At 39.9% G+C, this 19,793-nt stretch overlaps 1 protein-coding gene across 8 annotated transcripts in view; it reads left to right on the top strand.

The window, feature by feature from the left end:
* The first annotated feature begins 2 nt into the window (after positions 1-2).
* Positions 3-19,793, top strand: part of PARG (poly(ADP-ribose) glycohydrolase) — a 71,082-nt gene continuing 51,291 nt past the window's right edge. For 3 of the 8 annotated variants that reach the window (XR_005106040.1, XM_037398991.1, XM_037398989.1), the window contains exons 1-7: positions 72-568; positions 3,580-3,646; positions 6,075-7,058; positions 9,202-9,388; positions 10,534-10,656; positions 11,847-11,930; positions 13,005-13,079. Coding sequence is in view for 7 of the 8 variants with exons in the window: in XM_037398991.1 (XP_037254888.1) it covers positions 349-568; positions 3,580-3,646; positions 6,075-7,058; positions 9,202-9,388; positions 10,534-10,656; positions 11,847-11,930; positions 13,005-13,079 (1,740 nt within the window). In the remaining variant the exon portion in view is untranslated. The other 5 variants (XM_037398992.1, XM_037398990.1, XM_037398995.1 and 2 more) reach the window with 4 other exon arrangements.

Below are 19,793 nucleotides of genomic sequence, written 5' to 3'. Positions count from 1 at the left end.
AGCGCGCCGCGCTGCTTTCCGGCCCGCGCCGCCGCTGCCGGCGGGGGAGGAGCGCGGTCGCCATGGTGAGAGGGGTGAGGCGGGCGGGGAGCCATTTTGCTGCGAGCGGCGGTGGCCCCCAGATCCCCTCGCCAGACGCGGCTCGGCTCCGGCCCCGCCGCTCCTTCCGCGCCTCCCGCCGAGGGCGCGGCTGGCGGAAAGCGCCCGGCGCCGCGGGCCGGAGGATGCGGAGGGGCAGAGCCGCCGCCGCCGCATCGTCGCGCCGTCCCCGGGGGGCGGCAGCCGCCTGGCCCCGGCGGCCGCTGGCGGGCCCGCGCGGCTGAGGCGGGCTGGGCGGGCCCGCTGAGGATGAGTGCGGGCTGCGGGCGGGACCCCCCTCGGAAGAGAGCCCGGCCGAGCACCGCCAGCCCCGGCGGCAGCTCCCAGGGAGAGCGGCCGCTGCTCGGTCCCCGCCAGGAGTGGCCTGGGGGCGGCAGCTCCGGCGGCGGCAGCCCCACCACCGCCGTGGGGAACAAAGGTTTGTACCGGCCGGGGCTGCACCCTCCCCGGGCCGAGGGGAAGCGGCCAGGTGAGCGCCGGGGCTGGGCGCGGAGGGGGCCTCGGCGGGGGTCCCCCACCTCCCTTTCCTCTCGGCGGCTGCGGGGTGCCGGGGGGCGGCTGTGCCCGCACGGCCTGGGCAGTGCGGAGCTCGCCCAGGCCGGCCCGGAGCGCAGCTCCATCGCCTGGGGCTGGGCGGGAGGCGGCGGCCGGGCCGGGGGCTGCGCCGAGGTGCGGGGTCCCCCCTGCTGCTTGCGGCCCCTCCGGCCCCTGTTCGCGTGATGCGCTGGAGGGAGGGCAGCGGGACGTGGCGGGAGGCCGCCTGTGCGGCTGCACGTAGCCTCCCCGGAGCCGGCCTTCAGTGCTGGGGCTTTCGTCGTCTCTAGCTGAGCTTCGCGCAGCCAGCGTGCCCCGGGCACCCGCCCCCGGCGGCGTGGGGCAGTGCGCCTTGCTTCCATGTGGAGAGGGGTCTGGGTGCCGGATCGCTTTGGGCCTGGTTCTGCACAGACTTTCCGGCAGCGGTGCAGCCGTGCCAGGGAGGCGTGAGCCGCTAAAGGTAGCACGTTCCGTGTGAGGGGGCAAATCCTCGCTGCGAGAGAAATGACGTTCGGCGGGGTGCTGTGCCAGGCTGTCGCGGCCGTGAGAGCTAAGGGTGGTGACAGTCCACATGGGCATGTGGCTGCAGGCCTGGCGTGCTGCTGGTCATGGGGGCTGCGCCTCCTGCCCTGAAACAAAGCTGCGTATAAAAAGTTCCCACAAGCCTCTTTGGGAGACTTTTATTTGGAGCTAATGCTGTCAAAATCAAATTTCAATGCACGATAAAGTACCTGTTTCAGGAATAGGAAGGAGTGCAGGGACGAAAAGAAACCTGAACAGATTTGCTGTGGTCCTCGGTTGATGAGTTAAACCTCAGTAACCAGTAACTTAGAGGCAACTTCCAGTAGACAATGGTTCGAAGTTATATACATATGCACTCCTACAGAGCGATAAATAAGAATGTTCTGCAAATTCAGTTGTTTTCCTCAGTGGTAGATTCTGAAGAATGGTTTCTTTGTGGGAATTTGTCTGTGGAATCTTGAGCAGAAATTTAGAGATCAATTTTAAAAGAAATTACACCGAAGTCTGCTTTTATTGTTTATGCTGTATGTAAGCATATGTTGTCTTTTTGTTGTTGCTTATGTTTTTACCACCTTTTCTGTAGCAAAAAGAGATGTTAGTAGTATTAAAATTATGCGTACTGTGTTGGTTATAGGGCTTAAAGGGCTTAGTCAGATGTTAAAATTCAGACCAAAACCATTTAATTCTGTGCTGCTGCTATAATTTCTATTTATTGTGCTAGAGAATTAGTATTCCTGCCTCAATGCAAATTTATACCTCAAGAAGTAGTCAGCTGCCTTTTGAAGAGGTTTATTTGTCCGATGTTTTAACATGTCTCTTCAAGTTATTTTCTGACTGTTTCTGCCCCTTTTCCTGGAGGCAGTGGGTTAACGCTTCAAATAAAGTGAAATTTGGTAAACAGAATGACTAATAGACTTCAGTTTTAGTGAATCTTTAGAAATAACGATCTTCTAGTTAATAAAATCCTTCAGTTATTTTTGTCCGAGTGGGGTGAAGCTGTGTGTTTTTTGAAAAAAATTGAATGGCTGAGTATGGCACAGGTATCCTTGTGCTTGCACTCCACATACAGCTTTGGTGTTACTCCCCAGTGACCTAGTCACATGATGGCAGTTTTGCACTATTGTTTCAGAAGAAACTAAAAGGATTTACATATTTTCTGGAGATTATTTTTGTGTTCTACAAACTGTACTTTCGATGACGATATTTAATAACCAGCTGTGGAAGTCTTCAAGGTCTGGAGTGTTAGGGAAAGCATTTATGAAACAATGTCTCTTTAAGTTTTCTATGGCCTAAGCTACCTATGCTACAAGCTACACAACCTCCATTTGCAGTAAAGTGCTGAGTCTTTATGTAGTGACTATTAATTGGAATAGCCAGATCTGCTGTACTGGTTTTTAAGTTCTGCAAAACTACTGTTGCCGTAGGGGAACTACAAATTTTACATACCTGGTTGAAAGCAGTGGGTAAATGCCTTGCATAGTTAGTAGTGGCAGGTAGATAACTTCTCTTGACAAAAGGAAAGAAAAGGAACTGAAAAACTGAAAGCAGTTGCTAGATTTTCAGAATTACCTTTAAATAACAACAACAAAACTAAACTAAAAAAAAAAATCCTAAGATTACTTTCCAGTTGCGAAATAACTGCTTTGAGTTTTTTCTCCTTATCCCTGCCACCCCCTCAAGTCTCTACATAATTAGTTCATGTGCTGCTGGTTTTGAAAGCTTGTCTGAACATCATCACAGAGATAAGAGTGTTAATAGTAAATTTCCAGAAGTCCTTCACACTTTGTTGCTGTTAGGGGAGTAAGTGTTGACAGGCTTTACAAATGGTTTACAGATGGAGGGGAGAAGACAAAATCCTTTTCTCAGCACTTGTCACTTCTAATGTGTACAATCTTTATATTAAGCCTCATGTTTCACAGTATGTTGCATATAAGTAAGTTTCTCAGTTGGGTCTTCTAAGATGCCTAGTTGGTAGTTTTTTGTTTGGTTGGGTTTTTTAAAGCTATTTCATGTTGTCTCTTCATTCCAAACCAACAGAAGTCTTCCAGGGCTCGCTGTAGTGGTAATTAAAGGTGATAATGAGAGCTGGAAAGTTGAAGTTGTCTTTTTTTTTCCTCTAGAGATTGACTGTTTGTTTTTAACCATATTAAAAAAAAGTTGGCTACAAAAACCCAACCAACACACCCCCCAAGTCTGGCATTTATAAAAACTATTACAGAAGCTACAGTTGCTGACTGCTAAAAATTAAATATTGCATCACATGTAGTTTTAATAGTATTAGTGGAAGCTCCTTGTAGTAGAGATAATGAGGACTTAGTTGAGGTGTTTTTATCTTCGTCAAGAAGAAGTTACCTTATTCATATGAAATCATGTTGCAGCTCTATCATGTTTCATGTAATAATATAGTGAAATGTGTTTTTTCAGTTTGTAAACAACGGACAATTACCACTTGGTTGGAGAATAAAGGACCCAAGACAACTGAGTCCAAAAGGTAAAATGTACAGCATACCTATTCAAAAGTTGTGTTCTTTGAGTGGGCCTGTGGGGAACTCAAAACTGTGGGTTGCCAGCACAGCTAGCTACTGAAAAAAGGCAACCCTGTTTCTGCTGGTTTCCTTACCGTGGCACATCCTCTTGAGTGTAACTGACTGACAGTTTCATTACAGAAAGCTAACTAGTCCCTCACCCCTCCCCTCTAAGTCCCCAAACACAAACTTTTCTGCTTGCTTAGCTTCCTGAAGCACCTCATTCTTTAGGTGAATAAACACTGCTGCTCCTGCAAAGAAAAAGCAAGGGCAAGGCCAAGTGGGACTGCTGCTTCCAGTGGCGGTGAACTGCTAGGTCAAGTTAGCTGTAATATCAGGCTATGCCCTTAGTCAACAGCTCTGCTTTTATTTTTGTTTAAGATAGGGCAGTAACAGTTACAGATTTGGGCTGATGGTCCTGCATTCAACTTGCAGTTCTTTTAATTTACAGACAAAGGTCTGTTTTGGTTTGTCTCATTGGACTGTGATTGTAGTATAAACATGTGCAACTTGATTTAGTTTGGACCGAAATTTACAGGTGCTCAAATGTAACTTCAGGTTATTCTGTGAAGGTTTTATAAAAGTTTTGCTGCTGAATGGAACCAGGTAAAGTTTGATGTTTCCTGCTAACATAATCTGTCAGGAGCAATGTGTGCAAGGCAGTGTTAAAATTAAACACCTAAGAGTTTAACCGTCTGTTGCAGAGGAATTTCAGATATTATTTTCCTGTAATTCCACTTGCAAATCTGTTGGTTTATATTTCATTGATGTTTGTTAATAAATAGAAATGGAAATCCATAGCAATGCTAAAATAGGAAAACTTGGGATGATTAATACAGAACTACATAGGACTCAATTACAGGGTCACAGGTTGCAGTAAAGCAAAGATATTAAGAGGATGCTTAAGGGGGGAGCAAATACTTTTTTTTTTTTTAAGTTTCCCTTTAGAGTATTGCTTTTGTGTGCTCTTCCCCAGCCTTGCTGACAGACTACAGCCTAGTCAGTTTTTAGCAGGTTAGTTGTGTAAGCATTTAATGTGCTTTTCTATTGCAGTTGATACCACAATCTGAATTTGAACAGTCTTTGTGTTTCTTATCTGAAGCTGACAACAGATATTGTCAATACCTTTAAACAGTCATTTATTGAGATGGCAGCAGTAATTTTTTTTTCATCAGAATTTTCAGTGCAGAAACAAATGTTTAGGTGGGAAGTTACATTATCATAATATAAAACCCTCTAAAATCCTTTTGTTTTCAAATAATTTTCCTATGCGTGAGGTTCCAAGCTGTCATCTGTTGCTCCAAGCACCTTTTTTTCTTCTCTTTTTGTTCTGTAATGATAAAGGTGTGAATGCTGTTTCTTTACCCCGAGTGCTTTTTTAGAAGAGGATCTGTTACCATTCATGGAGAGAATTAATGTGTTCAAGAATCTATTAAGATATTCAGTTGCTGAATTTAGGATTATGTAGATGGGATACTGGGCAATAACCAGACATACAGAGTTTAGCGTACTTAAGTTTGCATTGGTTGTATGTAATATGTATCAATAGATTCAGGCGGGGGTATTGTTTGGAGTGATATAATCACCAAGAGTAGTCAGTTGTTTTAATATTTATATGGTGTCTTAAGTATTTTTCTTTATCGATACACTGGTACAAAAATTAGTACATAAGTGTGAAATTACTTCCCAGCGTCGTCTTGAAAAGTTTAATCTGCTCATACAAAACTTGCTTCGTTTCCCTGTGTAACCGTTAGGATGCATTTCTTTCTGTTCTTTGTGTAAGACAGCACAGGACAAGTTAGGTGATTTTTCTCTTTAACTTTTCTTACCAGTTCTAAATATATTTTACTCATGCTTTTGTATTTGTAATTTTTATTTTTTTTAAAGTCATGGACTGTTTATAAAAGTAAGGAAGTAATAGGATGTTTTTGAAATTGTGGACTGCTGTGTCCTGGTCTTCTAAAAGATGAATTTGTAGCTCTGAGGGAATGGCTACAAAACCATTGCTTTCCTTTTTCACTGTATTTAACTGATTAAAATGAAAGTTAAGGAGGACTTCATCATGACTTTGAACTTTTTTTATCTGGAGAAAATTAGCTAAACAGCTTAATACTGTTTAGATTTGAAAATAAGGATAATGAATAACTTGAATAGATTTCTAAGATAAGCAACTGATTCATCATCCTTTGGATCCTTTAAATGGAAATAGGTTGTCATGGAGATACAGTCCCTGGTGCAGTAAAACTTCTTGATCCTGTTAGTGCTCACTTACAGAGTATAATGAATAAAATCCTGTATTTTCTATTGTATCTTTATAATAATTTCTTTTTAAAAATATATATACACAGAAATTTCATTTGGAGACAAGACATTAAATTCCCTTCTCTTCCACAGCTTACACAGCAAAATCCATAACAATACTGAAGCAAATCCCAAGATGACTTCCATTAAAAAAGAGAACTTTTGTGAGCATGATGTGAAAAAGCTAGAGAATATTTGTCAGCAAAATTATTCAAAAATATCTGTGGAAGTTCGGACAAAGCATGTAAATTTGCCTCAGACAGTCAGCATGTGTAACTGGGTGGCTGAGGACAAAGATGCAATCTTGGACACAGAGCCTGTGAAGGGGATGCAGTCTGGAGACCTCTTAAAAAATGCCAACGTTGACCAGATGCACAAAATTGGCAAGCAGGCTCAGAGGGGCTGTGAAGAAAGCAGTGACAATTGGACTCAGAAGAAATTGCCATCAGGCCAGTCTTTAAAAATGGGAAATACAAAACTTTCTTCAAAAGATACTGAGGCAGATGAGCAAGTGGCTTCATGCAACTCACAAAAGCTGAAGAGTTGCAATTCTGTCAGTTTAATGGGTGAACAAGAAGAAGGGGATGTAGTTCCAGAAAGTCCACTTTCAGATGCTGGTTGTGATGCTTGTGTATCTGATCTTGGAGGTCCTGGGAAACTGAGCAAATGTCAGAGCAGTTCAGGGGATTCACCTGCTTTTGAGAAAGAAAGTGAACCGGAGTCACCGATGGATGTAGATAATTCTAAAAATAGCTGTCATGGGTCAGAGGCTGATGAAGAAACAAGTCCATTTCTCGATGAGCGAGAGGAGATAAATATCTCAAAATCCATAAACAAATCTTTTAGAATTCAATATGGGGATGCTGAACTGGAGTCAAGAAAGTCACGTTTTTCTGCCAAGGGCTGTGAAAGCTTTGAGGAAACAGATAATTCTGTTAAAGAGGACAGTCTGCATACGAAGTCACCTGCGCTGTATCCTGCTCCGTCATTAGAATGCAAAAGTGCAAAACAGGGTGTGAAGAGAGATTCCAAAATCACCTCTCACTTCATGAGGATACCTAAAGTTGAGGAGAAAAGGTAGTGTTCTGTCTGCCTCTTCATCTTTTTTTTCATGCTCAAAAATTTCAGAATACGTGAAGAAACTAATGGTCGTCTTAGTTTCATCTTTTAAAAATACTAATCTGTTTTGTTGAAGCATTAGTGCTGCTGATGCTTTGGTTGAAATAGACATGAAAAATCTCCCTTTTGAACACAGTTGTAGAGATGTGTATGCATATTTTTCAGGGTTTGTTTTTTTTGGCTTTATTCATAATTCGGGAGAGAGAAGGGCTGGTGATACAGACTACAGCACTGGAAAGAGAAGCTGCGGCTGTGACCCGGGACTCTGCATGCTAGATGTTGTGTAAAGGGTAATCTCTTCTCCGAGAGCTTAGATTTCAGTGGGAGCAGACAAAAGTGAATAAACAGCAAAGGAACAAGCAGAAATGAGAGGGCAGTGTGTATTGGTGTAATAAGCAATTTTCTTAGTTGACTCAAGTCTTTAAAGTAGGGCAAGAATGTAGTTTTGCACATCTTTTCTGGGAGGTCCTTTCTGGGTGTGAGGAGCAGCACAAACCATACTTTTCAAGGAGGAGAGGAAGAAGGTGATGGAGATTGGCTAACTAGCGGTGGGAGCTTGCATCTGACAGATCTTAAGAGATGAGTGGGCTGAGATTGGAGATGAATTTGCTGAAGTATGGAAAAGGGGGTCCTAACGTTTAAAATAATGGGTTTAGGGAGTACTCTTTTCACTAATTGAAATGAATTGTAGCAAAGCAGCAGAGATTGAGGCTTGTGTTTGTCAGTGCTAGAGCATAGTGTGTTAAAATAAGTCCATGTTTGAAAGGGAAACTCATGCAGAAGTTTTGCTGTGTGGATAGGTGGGAATCCTAGCAGTACTTTACGGAATAATTAGTAAGATAGTGTGTGAGGCTGCAGAGAGATTATTTTTGCTTTTATTTTTGGGGGGTCTAAACAAGAGGATGTGAGGGTTATAAACTGCAGTGCCGGGCAAAGTAGTGGTATTGCCTATAGTGCTTAAGAGGGCAATCAGAAAATCTTAAAGCTTTCCTCCTGCTTTTTGTTACGCCAGGCCTACAGCAGAAGGTAGAGTGGCTCAGATCCTAACTCGCAGAGAAGAAAGCAGTGGTGTATCAAACAGGTTTCAGTCATCGGTAATGCTGTGCCAGAATTACCCTCTGGCTCTCAGATGAGCGCAGTGGGCCTGTACCCAGTGTCATGCCGATGTGGCTACACCATTTGTATGTGATCGGCCAGGCTGGAGGTAATGTCTGCACCTGGCAATACTGGCATATGCATAGATGCAGCGAACAGGTTGGACTACATCTTTATCCGAGGGTGGAGTAAATTCGCTAAGGGGAATTTAGAGGTCTAAACAGTACCTCAGAGTGCAGGCTTTTAACTAGTTTTGCGTTCTACTCTGAGAACTTCCTCCCTCTTGCGTGAGAAACATCTGGTATATTACATCAAACATACAGCAGGTTCAGATTTTTCTTCCCCAGAATATCAGATCCATGCAAATACCTTTGACCATCAAAGAGGATTAGTTCATCTGCTCTTGCATATAATTGAATTTTACAGGTGTGTTTTGGATTACTTTTAAATGTCTACTTCCATTGCAAGTGTTTTATGCCTGACATGAAAAATACAACCCTAGTGAGAAAGGGTAGTTAAGAAGTGTTTTGGGTTTTTGGTGGGGTTTTTTAGTTTGAAGAAAGAATATGTGCATCTCTGCATGCACATTTGTTTGTTTTCTAATAGTTGAGAAGGGGCTTTAGAGGCTATCCTGACAAATACTGACCAGTGAGTCTGTCTCCTGTCCCTGGATAAACAGATCCAGTTGGGACTCTGCAGAGGAAAACTGTACCTTGCTAACTCACCGCTGTTCTGTGAACGTGTTTGTAAGCCTGTGGTGAGGAGTGTTTTGGTAGACATTGGGTACTTGTGTGTGTTGGTGGAGGAGAAAGTTGCCGGGGGGAGGGCGGGCGGGCGGGCGGCAGGGGTAGAGTTCCCCAAATAAAGCTTTGGCCTGGGGCTACAGCAAGGACTAGCAAATAAACTGACTCTGTTACAAACATAACCCTGGAGTGGAAGTTCGTGTATTTGCCTACTAGTTTTTTTCAGTGGAAATGAATTGTTTCAACATATTTTATTTTAACAGCAGGAAAGACAAGTGTGAATTCAAACCCCAGAGGCCAGGAAGGAAGATGCCTCAATATGTGCCACCTCCTCTTCCAACTAATAAGAAATGGTTTGGGACACCAATTGAAGAGATGAGAAGAATGCCTATGTGTGGGGCCCGTCTTCCTCATCTGCGACCCTCAGCCAATCATACAGTAACCGTCAGAGTACGATAATTAAGTGTATTACCTGAAATCAAATTTCCTACTGAATTGTTCAATAATATGAAATGCCAAACATTAGTCTTGTAGTATTAGCAGGTTGTGGAATTCTTTCTTTGCCATTCCTTGCAAGCAGACTAGGGCAACTGATTTTCCTGAAAATTGACTTTTCTGATGCACAGAATTAGGATATTAAGATCCACAAGAAATGTAATTGTTTGAACTGCCTCTGGCTCGTTAGGGACAAGTATTTTTCTTTTGCAAAGAGGTATGTGTGTACTTCCTTGTCTGAGTTGTAAACTGTGAGAATTTAAATATGTCTGCAAGTAAAATTTGTACTCATGTTATATTTTTGTTTTAATATGATTCTGTTTTGGGTTCAAGATACGCAAAAGGCTCAAGATATAAAAAAGACAAAACATGAAGAGGATTTTCAAGGAGTTTTACCACTGCATTTTAGATCAAATCTGATGTATTTACCTTTAATTTTTTGGAGTAGTATGCAGTCATATTATTCTTGGAGTAAAACATGTGACCAGAAAACCGTAGGGTCATGGATAAATCCCAAACAAAAGAAAAGCATGTTTAAGTTTAAATGCAAGTTCTGAGAGAATCAGTGCTGTCAGAAGGCTGTCTAGCAGATTAAGTCTTTAAGTACATCACATCATTTTTACATTTCTGGTATTCTGTGGAGTAAATTTGAAATATTGCTGTATCTATAATGATTTCTCATCCTCTTCGTTCTTAGGTTAAAAAACATTATTTCTGCACATGACTATCGGTATATTTGAAGCTACATTTTGAAAATACTTGGATGAAACTATGTAAACACTTAAATTCATAAATGAGGAAGTCTTTAGTTGATAATTGGACATGAGATAATTGCATATATTACCTTTATTTCATTGTTTTTCAAGAGGTCAAATGATAAGGTGGTGTTCTTTTCACAAAGTATAATGTGTAGGAGTAACAGATGGAATTTTTTTTTTTCTGAGTATCTGTCGTGGTCAGTTTGTGGCTTTCCCCTTTCCAAAAAGGGTGGCCGTAGATAAGACGTCTTTTTAACTATGTTTTTGCTTACTTTTTATTTCTTCAATTTAAAAACTTGAAAGTAGAGTCTGAACTTTCCCCCACCTCCTTCTGTGTTGCAGGTAGATCTTCTGAGGGAAGGAGAGGTGCCTAAACCTTTTCCAACTCACTACAAAGATTTGTGGGACAACAAACATGTTAAAATGCCCTGCTCAGAACAGAATTTATACCCTGTAGAGGATGAGGTAAGGTCAAGTATTTACAGTTGTGTAACCAAATAAACTTTTTTTCATATAGATGAGTTTTCAGTTTACTGCATTTGCTTAGTTGGAAGACTGTATATATGGAATTGGAAAATCAAGTAGATGAACATACCTGGTCTGAAAACCTGGACTGTGGGTCATGATGCTTCAGGCAGAGCAGGAGATTTGTTTTAATGTGTTTTTTTTCTCTCTAGTTTTACCTAGCCAGTGATTTGATCATGAATATATTTTGATATGGAGTATAAGTATTTATATGTTTGGGTTTGGGGTTTTTTTGGTGAAGCAATTTGGGATGCCAACAGATGTGAATAATCAAAATGTGGTTTCAAATTCATAATACTCTGTCAGGTATTGCTGATAGTGAGGTGTATCTGACTGCTGTTCTGATGAAACAATGGCAGAGAGGTTAGGGTTGGCCCTGCGTGGTTTGTTCATTTGCAGTTTCTTGTTACTGCTCGAGACTTACTTAAACGTACCCACTGAAATGCTTTAGACTGTGGTAACATCAGCAAGTGTGTCCTGTAGTGAAGACACTATCATGATTATTGATGCTTGAATCTGAAACAGATGATTTTTATAGCCTCTAGGAAGTACTCTTAAAAAATTAAATCTTTTAAGTTTTCAATGTTAAAGATACAGTATAAAATGAATTTAATTGATGTTTCAGAGGAAAAGTGTTGATAAGGTCTTTGTTGCCAGTTGAGCAAGATGAGTTGTATCTGCCCTCGTGGTGGTCTTACAGGAACTGTTGTTACTGATTGCAGTGGGCAGTAAGACTTTCTGTTGAGGAACAGTATCACAGGTTGTCTTACATTTGGGTTAGTGCAAGTCAGCCACAGCAATATGCTTTTATAATCTGTGCCCTTAATGTTCTTAATACTGTTTTTTATAAAGTTAGTTTTTGAGTTTTGAATTGTGTATTTTATTAAGTGTGGTCATGTTTTATCTGTAGCTTCAGTTAAAAGGGAACCTTAAGGAAGTTAAATGCAGGGGACTCTAGAACTGCAGAAGTGCTTCACAGTTATTCAGAATATGTGGTTTATTTTTAAAGGCCTTCACAAATAAAGCAAACTTTATTTCAAAAAATGGGGCAAGGAAGAAAATTATTAGTAAATATGTCATTCTGTTTTGAATAACTTAATCTGACTTTGTTTTGGGCTTTTGGTTTAAAGAATGGAGACAGAACTGCTGGAAGTCGATGGGAACTAATCCAAACAGCCTTACTTAACAAATTTACGTGCTCACATGATTTGAAGGTAAGCTTGTCAATTTGAAATCAAGTCTATATGCATAAAAAGTACATTCAGGTTCACTGTGTACTGTTAGCGATTCTGGCTTAGTCCTATTTGCTTATTCACGTACAGAAATAATTTTTTAAAAAAATCTGTGCTGTTCAAGGGATTCCCTAATGAATTAGGGGTCTTTAATAGTCTTATGTGTTGCCACTGAATTTATTAGCTATTATTAAAATGAATTGTCATTTATAAACTGTGTTTGTCCGGCAGTATCTACTAGTTTGTGGCAAACGTAACGTGGGCTTTTTCTGTAACCAGATCATAGGGCAACACACAGGTGAGAGAGTTTCAAACAGTAAGTGTTCGTGCTGGTGGAGTCCACAAAAATTGCAACAATTCAAACCGCTGACAAAAATCTGTAAATTGTGAAGACTAAATGTTCTGGTAATAACTCTTAGAGTTCTTGTTGGCTTTTAACAAATTGTGATTTGGAGAAGCTTAAAATTGCAGTTACGTTTTTTGTGAAGAATAATAATTTGATTATACCTAAAAGGCAGGGAAGGAGAAGGGTGGAAAAGCTACAGATAAACTTTAAAAATAAATAAATAGCATTCCCCCAGCAACTAATGAAACTTTCCTTGATGATACTATTTTATTTGGTATTTTTTCTTGACAATTTTTTGAAGGTGGTGGTTGTTGTTGTGAAGTACCTGTTTAACTTTGTTGTGGTCCTGCTTCTGTAAGTTTTTAAACTGGTAAAACTTCTGCTATATTGCTGAGGGACTCTTTTTGTATTTTTAAAGCAAGCAAGCACAGGCTGTGGAATGTTAGTTGTGTGTTGTAGGCAGGTCCAAGGATGCCTTGTCTTGTGCTAGGAAAAGCCTGTAGGCTAAAGCTTATTCAATGCTAAACCTAAAATACAGGATTCAGTGTCATGGAGTTGCACCGTATTAATACACTTCTATGGATTTTGATGGGCTCTGTGACAGGTTTTAGCCACTAGATGGTACTGTCCCTTCAAAAATGAAATTTCATAACATCGTTTTTCTTCTGTTAAGTATCTCTAAGCTTCATTTTGATGTGCTCTTTCCCTAGGAAGCTATACTGAGATACAATGTTGCTTATTCCAAGAAATGGGACTTCACAGCTCTTAGCGACTTCTGTGAGAAGGTAAACCAAGTTGATTTCAAATAGGAAGAAAAGTAAAATCTAAGTGACTGCTTTGTTTCTGTATCTCAATGCTTTTGGCTTTATTTCCCCTTTTGAGAGTAAAGATTTTGCAGACACCAATGTGGACAGTTACTCGTCTGGTAACTTCAGTTGAAATGATAATTATACTTTATAAACTGGGTTAATTTTAAATCTTAAGGGCTTAATTGGTGCTTCAGTAACACCTAAGGTTACTGAAGGTAAGGTGGGAAATGCGTTTTCTCTGTTTTATGAAAACCAGATTTATTAAGGACTTGTAGTAATATTTCTAGCGTAATGGTATCTTTTTTTTTAAAAAAATGTTGGTCGTATTTTTCCTTTTTTAAACAGCTTTACTGTTATATTGCAGTGGTGTTTGTATAGACTGTGCTTTGCTGCTCTAACAGTAAGATTTTGCTGTATGCTGAGACGATGAAACTAAACTGTAGAGTCTTTGAAAGATTGCGGTGGGTTTTATGACTTCATGTTGCCTTCCTGGAAGAGGCTGGGAAAAAAAAATCAATAGTAGGTGACAAATGCAAGTCGGACCGTTATTAATGTACGTCCTGACTGACAATCAGAAACTATGCTAATTAAAGTGGTATGGGAGATTAAATGAGATGCAACAGAAATTGTGTTTTTCTTCCACCAGCTCAGAAGTGCTTTAAAAACACGTGCGCTTTTTTTCTTAGGAGGGGCTTGCTAAGCTGTATTAAGGTTCAGTGGAAAATGAATTTGATTTGAAGCTCATTTTGTTAGTTACGTATGTTTAAAATAATATCTGCTTGCTTCATGTGATCAGAAGAACTGTTCTTTCTATTGCCTGTTTCCATAGTGTATGGGGAATACTGTTTTGCAGAGCGAGTTTTGTTTTGCATGCAACACAGTCTTGTTATTACTGACAGAAGACACCTGTAAAAGTGGTATCATATGTACCAGCCACGAGAGCTACTTTGTTTGCCCATCTTGCCAGTTTAGTGCTTCCTCCTGTCATCTGTGGGGTGTCTCTGTTTTTGAGGCTGTCGTGGCTGGATGGTAGAGGCTGTGGATATTTGGCCTATTTGCTCATATTGACTCTTGTACTAACCAAAATTACCTTGGCCTCTTCAACTGTTTGCTGTCTTCTATACATAACTATTCATAACACACTAATTCTTGTGTTATTAAAGAATACATATTTAAATTTTTAGAATGTTTTGAAGTACAAGCACTATTTATGTAAAAATCTGACTTGGGAAGATACCAGATTTGCATCATATTGCTACAAATGCAACCGAGCTTGCCCTGATGCGTTCATATTATGCGTTTGGGAGTTCCGAAACTGTGGATAATCAGATTCAGAGGTCATCTGCCAGGGAGAGTAAGTAATCTCAGCTCTCTCCAGAGAAGAGAGGAACAATAGGAAAATAAACTATAATATTGGGCATCAGTCCTTCACTGAGAGTCAAAAGGAAATTTCTGTCACCTGGGAATGATATCTTACTTGTGAGGCTCCCAGGTGAAGTGGGGAGAGCTGTTTCAAAACATGAATTTTAGACCAAGGTGAAGAGTGTGCAGCAGTATATTAAATAAAGAATAGTGAAGCGCTATATGACGGTGGCTCCTTGTAGACCACAGAAGCAAGATTTTACTGTGGCTCTGTTTATTGAATGTGTTCAGTGAACAGAACATACAGAGGGAATACATCTTGTAGGGAGATGTTTAAATCTTTTCTGTTACGAAGGGATGTCTGAACTCAGGTTTTGTAAATAGACAGACTAAAAACAGGCTTTGAAAGCAGATGCCTTGTTTAAGTGAGTAGCTGTTGAGTTAGAAGTTGAGATCTTCTGTGGAAATGACCTAAATACACTGTAATGAAATGTGGCTTTTGAGGTTAATACATTTCACAGTTAATGTTCAGGAGTCTACCATTGGCATTTGTATTTTCTTGTTTATCTTACGGTTTTGAGGGAACAGGGGAACTGTTTCAGGTGACTTTTGCTCAGCAAAAGTTGAGAGGGTTGGTTGAAAGGAAAGCTGGCTTGAGTAATCAGCCCAAAAGGAGGAGGAGCAGCTCAGCAGAGGGAGAAATAGTCACAAATATATGTTAAACAAAAAAGATGAAAGCAGAGTGTCATCCTCATCTATTTACATTCTTGGACACTATTGACTTCCAATGCATTTCTTAACCAAGAATTTTGTTGTCTAATTTAGAAGGGAGCTGGGTCCACAAATTAATGGTGTCTATTGATTTGAGACCACTGTATTCAGATACTACTTCAGTAGGTCTGTGCTTCATAAATTATAAAGGACCGTTTGTTATTTTATCTTCTGATTCTGGACACAGCTCACATTATTATTAAAATTAATATCTGTTCTATGCTTTCATATCAGTCTTACATTGTGTTTCCTATTTGAGGTAGTTTCTTTCCAAGTTACACATTAAAAATATACATTACTTCTGAATCTTACAAGTAGGATTTAAATCAGTTTTCTTATCTTAACAATAATTACAGGTTTATTTGACTTAAGTTTATTTTCCTTTAGATATAGATAGAATAAAGATTCAAACACTTTCAGCTTTCTTAACTAATGGGAAATAAATGTCATGTATGTGAGCCAGGCTTTTTTTCCAAAACAGCATCCCCTGACATGTACGGGCTGACTAGCTTTACAGTTTGTTCCAAGTGTTGTCAGAAGAGGGAGCCCTTATTATTTTAAAAAGATTCTTTTGGATGCCAGTTAATGTGTGGAAGTAAAATTCCTATTTGTAGTGTGAAGTAAGTTTGGAAGCTTTGAGTTTTTTTGATGGGTACCATGAGTTTTTGAAAAGAAACAGTAATGTACGTAAAGCTCTTAGTGGTTTGCCTCAGATGTCTGATGGTTTTGGTTGTCCTCTACAGAATTTCCACAGTTGTGTTGATTTGTTTTGCCATCTGTTTGTTAATATTTGCAAAGAGGCTTAGGATTTATTCAAGTTATTACTTAGTGGATGAAAATTATTAGTGCTAACATTTTTCTTCTTACTTGCAAAATTTTTGTCACTTGGAAATTATCCCTGCATCTGTTTCTCCAGAACTTATGTAGAAGCCAGGCGGGAAAGAGTTAACCAACAGAAAAGGAAAGGAGAAGAAACAGCTCTGGATGGAGCTGTCTCTGGACCCACAGTGTGTTGTAGATGAGCTTTATTGGTGTGAATGATGATAGGCTGGGAATTTATTACATGTTTTTCATCAACAGCGCTACATACTGTAATAGTTTTTATTTTTCTTTCTTGTAGATTTGCCCTTCCATTTCCAGGCAAGAGTAAATTCTTTTGCTTTTTCCCAAGTGTGTGGAGAAAAAAAAGTGAGGTTGTTCAAGGCCTGTGTCTTAGGCTAATCTGCAACATCAACTTTATTTAAGGGGAGAAGTAAGGCTTTATCAGTTAAGACAGTCGCATGGTCTGCTGCTCTAGATGGGGCCTGTTTGTTCTGGACATGTTTTGTTTTTATCATATTGCTTTAAAATCTCTCAGAGCTTAAACGTAATTCTTGTTAATGTTGTTTTATGAACTCTTCCTCTTACTGCTTGCATCTGCCCTGCTCTTTCAGGAACAGAGGAGTGCTTAAATCTGAAAATGACATGACATCGTATAAGCAGTGCATAACTTTCTTTAAAGGTCCTCCTTCTTTTAAATCCAGTTTTAGTTGCATAGTATACAAGAACTTTAGTCAGCAGGATTTATGTTGTGAAGCTTTGGAAACCTTCATGATATAGAACCTCTGTCATTAAAATCTAAGTTCTTTTGAGGTGAATCAGTTGGTGAACAGCTTCGCAACTTAAACATTTTTGTCTTCACAGTAGAGCTGTATCAAACCGAGTTACTTGGTCCCATCTAGAACTTGTGAGATTTAGCAGCAGTACTTCAGTTAATAACAAATCTACTGAAAAAATATGTAGGACACTGAAAGTGGCAAAAAGGAGCTCTGCAGGCACCAAAACAACAATGGGGGCTTTTATTTCTCACGTGGATTAATTTCAGTCTTCTAAACTCCTTTGACGCATAGAGAAGAACTATAGCATGTACATCATTTTAGTGCAGGAAAACTAAGGAATAAGGCTCATATGCTTTTCAAGTCTTACTTGCAAGTTATCGAAGTTACAGGCTTTCCTGATACACTTCAATAAAAAGAAATAATCAGATCTAGTCATCTGAGTTTTAGCTACTCTTGCTGCTTTTTGGTGTATGCAAAGCCGGAAGAGTGACTCATGTATGCAGGACTGTTAGCATTTAGGATTCCCCAAATACTTGTGTTTAAAATGTTAATTTGTGAGTTAATATCTGTACGCTGTTCAGAGCTGAAAAGGATTAAATGCAGTACTCGGGGGTGTCATTAAAAGGAAAACTGTGATACCTGATGATTACTCATGTTTTGGAAATTGCAAATAGTTCAGGTAGAGGTTTGATTGCCAATCTCTTAAGAAGCACAGACTGAAGATTGGCGTTTAGGTAAATCTGTGTTGCATAGTCAGTGGGTGTCTGAGGAGCTGTGAGTCATCTGAAAATGGATCACAATAAATCTTGTAGATATTCACGTTGTATCCATAACTACTTTTATGTTTGTCTGGACTCTTTGAGCTTGATCATCTTGGTGGAAAGTTTGTCTGTGAAATGGAGAATATAGAACGAGAGGAGTCGGGAATGGTGTAAAGGTATGTAATACTTCCCGTGTGAGGAATATCTGAATAAGCTAGGAGTGTTTCATCTTTTCATTTTAGTTGAGAGGAGTGAGGAATGGGTATAACAGCGGTGTCCAAAATATATGTAGGAGAGGGTGAAGAGGAAATGAGTGTTCATTCTTCAGTACAACAGTTAAAGAACACCAGAGGAGTGTTCCTATCAGGTAAGGATTTCAAAACCAGGCAAAAGCAAGTAATTGTTTAGATACTGAATGAAAGGCTGTGGAACTCCTTGTCTGGGCATGTAGAGGATGCTATGGCTTTACACCAGGTTCTGAAGGGATTTGGAGAAATTGCTGGCAGAAAAATCCCATTGACATCTACACAGATACTGTGACAGATTCTGGAGATTTCTGAAACTGATCACTGCAAGTAAAAGTGTTGTGAGGAAGTGCTGCTGATTGCTTGTTTTTTTGTGCTGTTAACTTTTCTGGGCACCTTTTGTTGATGGGCTTTCATGAGCTTTTGTCCGTGTTTACATTCTTAAACTGCTGGATTGAAGTTGAGAGGCAGAAGTGGCCTTGTCACGTGGGCCCCATTGTGGTGTAGTACCCCCATTGTGGTGTAGTACCAATATGAGACGTTGCTGACAGAAAGGCATGGGGATCTATATGCTAGCTTCTTTTAGGAGGACAAATGAACATCACTTGAAGGCACTTAGGCCTTTTAAATTTTGTTTTTTCAGCTCTCTGCAGAACTTGAAACCCTTGGTGCCTACTTGACGTAAGCAGGAAGACTTAAAGGGGGGATATGCTGTCGATATCTTTACAAAGATGCTGTCATCTTCTCCACTGTATAACACTCAGTTTCCAACTATAAGATTTGGGGTTTAGTGTAGGAAAAAAGCATGTGTGTGTCGGCTTATGGATGTCTTGTGGTCTTTTTGTCTGTTGGGAAAGCTGTTTGAAGCCGGTCAATCTGTTTAATGTCCAGGATATGCATATTTGCTGTTGATTTCCTTATAAATTCAGCATCAGGAAATCCTTCTGTGTTATGAAAGAAGCTGAATAACTTTGACATTTGGGTTTATCCAAGAGGTTGAAAGAAACATGATCGTGTTCTTTAAAAAAGACCAGTCTCTTCTCCTCCTGTCCATACTTAATTGCAGAGAAGAACCTTCAGCATGAAGGAAGAATGTACCAGACCATTTTATCTGTGCTTTTTTTCTCCTTTTCCAGTCAAGCATAAGTTCAATGTTTTTAGCCTCCAAACTGGCTGCTAGCTGGGTTTTTTGGTGGTTTGTTTGTTTGTGGGTTTTTTGGTAGGGCACAATTCTCAGCTTATCCAAAAATCTGATAAAAAGCTGTGTAGCCAGAAAACAGGTCAGTTGTCAAGCTGAAGGAATATATTGCTATTTTTATTTACCCTTTAGTTATGCTTTCACATGATATAAAATATGGGCTATTAAAAATGTTTGTCTTACAATTACAGCTGTCGTTAGTTTTGAAACAGGATTAGAAAAGGAGTCCTATTTCTCCCTGCTTCTTTCCATTAAAACTTGCATGACAGTCATACTTCTGGATGCTAGATCCTTTTAAAAAAGTCTGGAGCAGTCAGGACGTGAGGCTTAGTTACTGTCTGCTTTTATGTGCAAGTGTCGACTGTAAATTTCTAGAAACTCACTTAATACCATTTTTGAATTTTCCATAAATACCATTTAGAAATACATACACTTGATATATAATATGCAAGACAAATATGTAAATTAAATTAGAAAAACTTTATGTATTTTCCATGAATACTACACAGCTTTATTACAGGTGTTTTGCTCTTCCAAAAGTCTGTTTTCCTTTTTTTAAAAAAACAAAATTGAAGATAATTATTGTAGTAGAAATTACTTTTCATTTGCACAGATCCCTACTATTTAAATTTTGGCCTAGCAATATTCATATGGATATGTGCACACACTTTCTAAGGTATCACTTTTTCTACCACAGGTGTTCTGAGCAGATTCCAGAATGTAAGAGATTTATTCTTGAAGTGAGGAGTGGTGGA

This window comes from Falco rusticolus, chromosome 9 (genome assembly GCF_015220075.1).
Source record: "Falco rusticolus isolate bFalRus1 chromosome 9, bFalRus1.pri, whole genome shotgun sequence".
In the NCBI taxonomy this organism is placed as follows: domain Eukaryota; kingdom Metazoa; phylum Chordata; class Aves; order Falconiformes; family Falconidae; genus Falco; species Falco rusticolus.
This window is presented reverse-complemented; position numbering and strand designations above follow the sequence as displayed.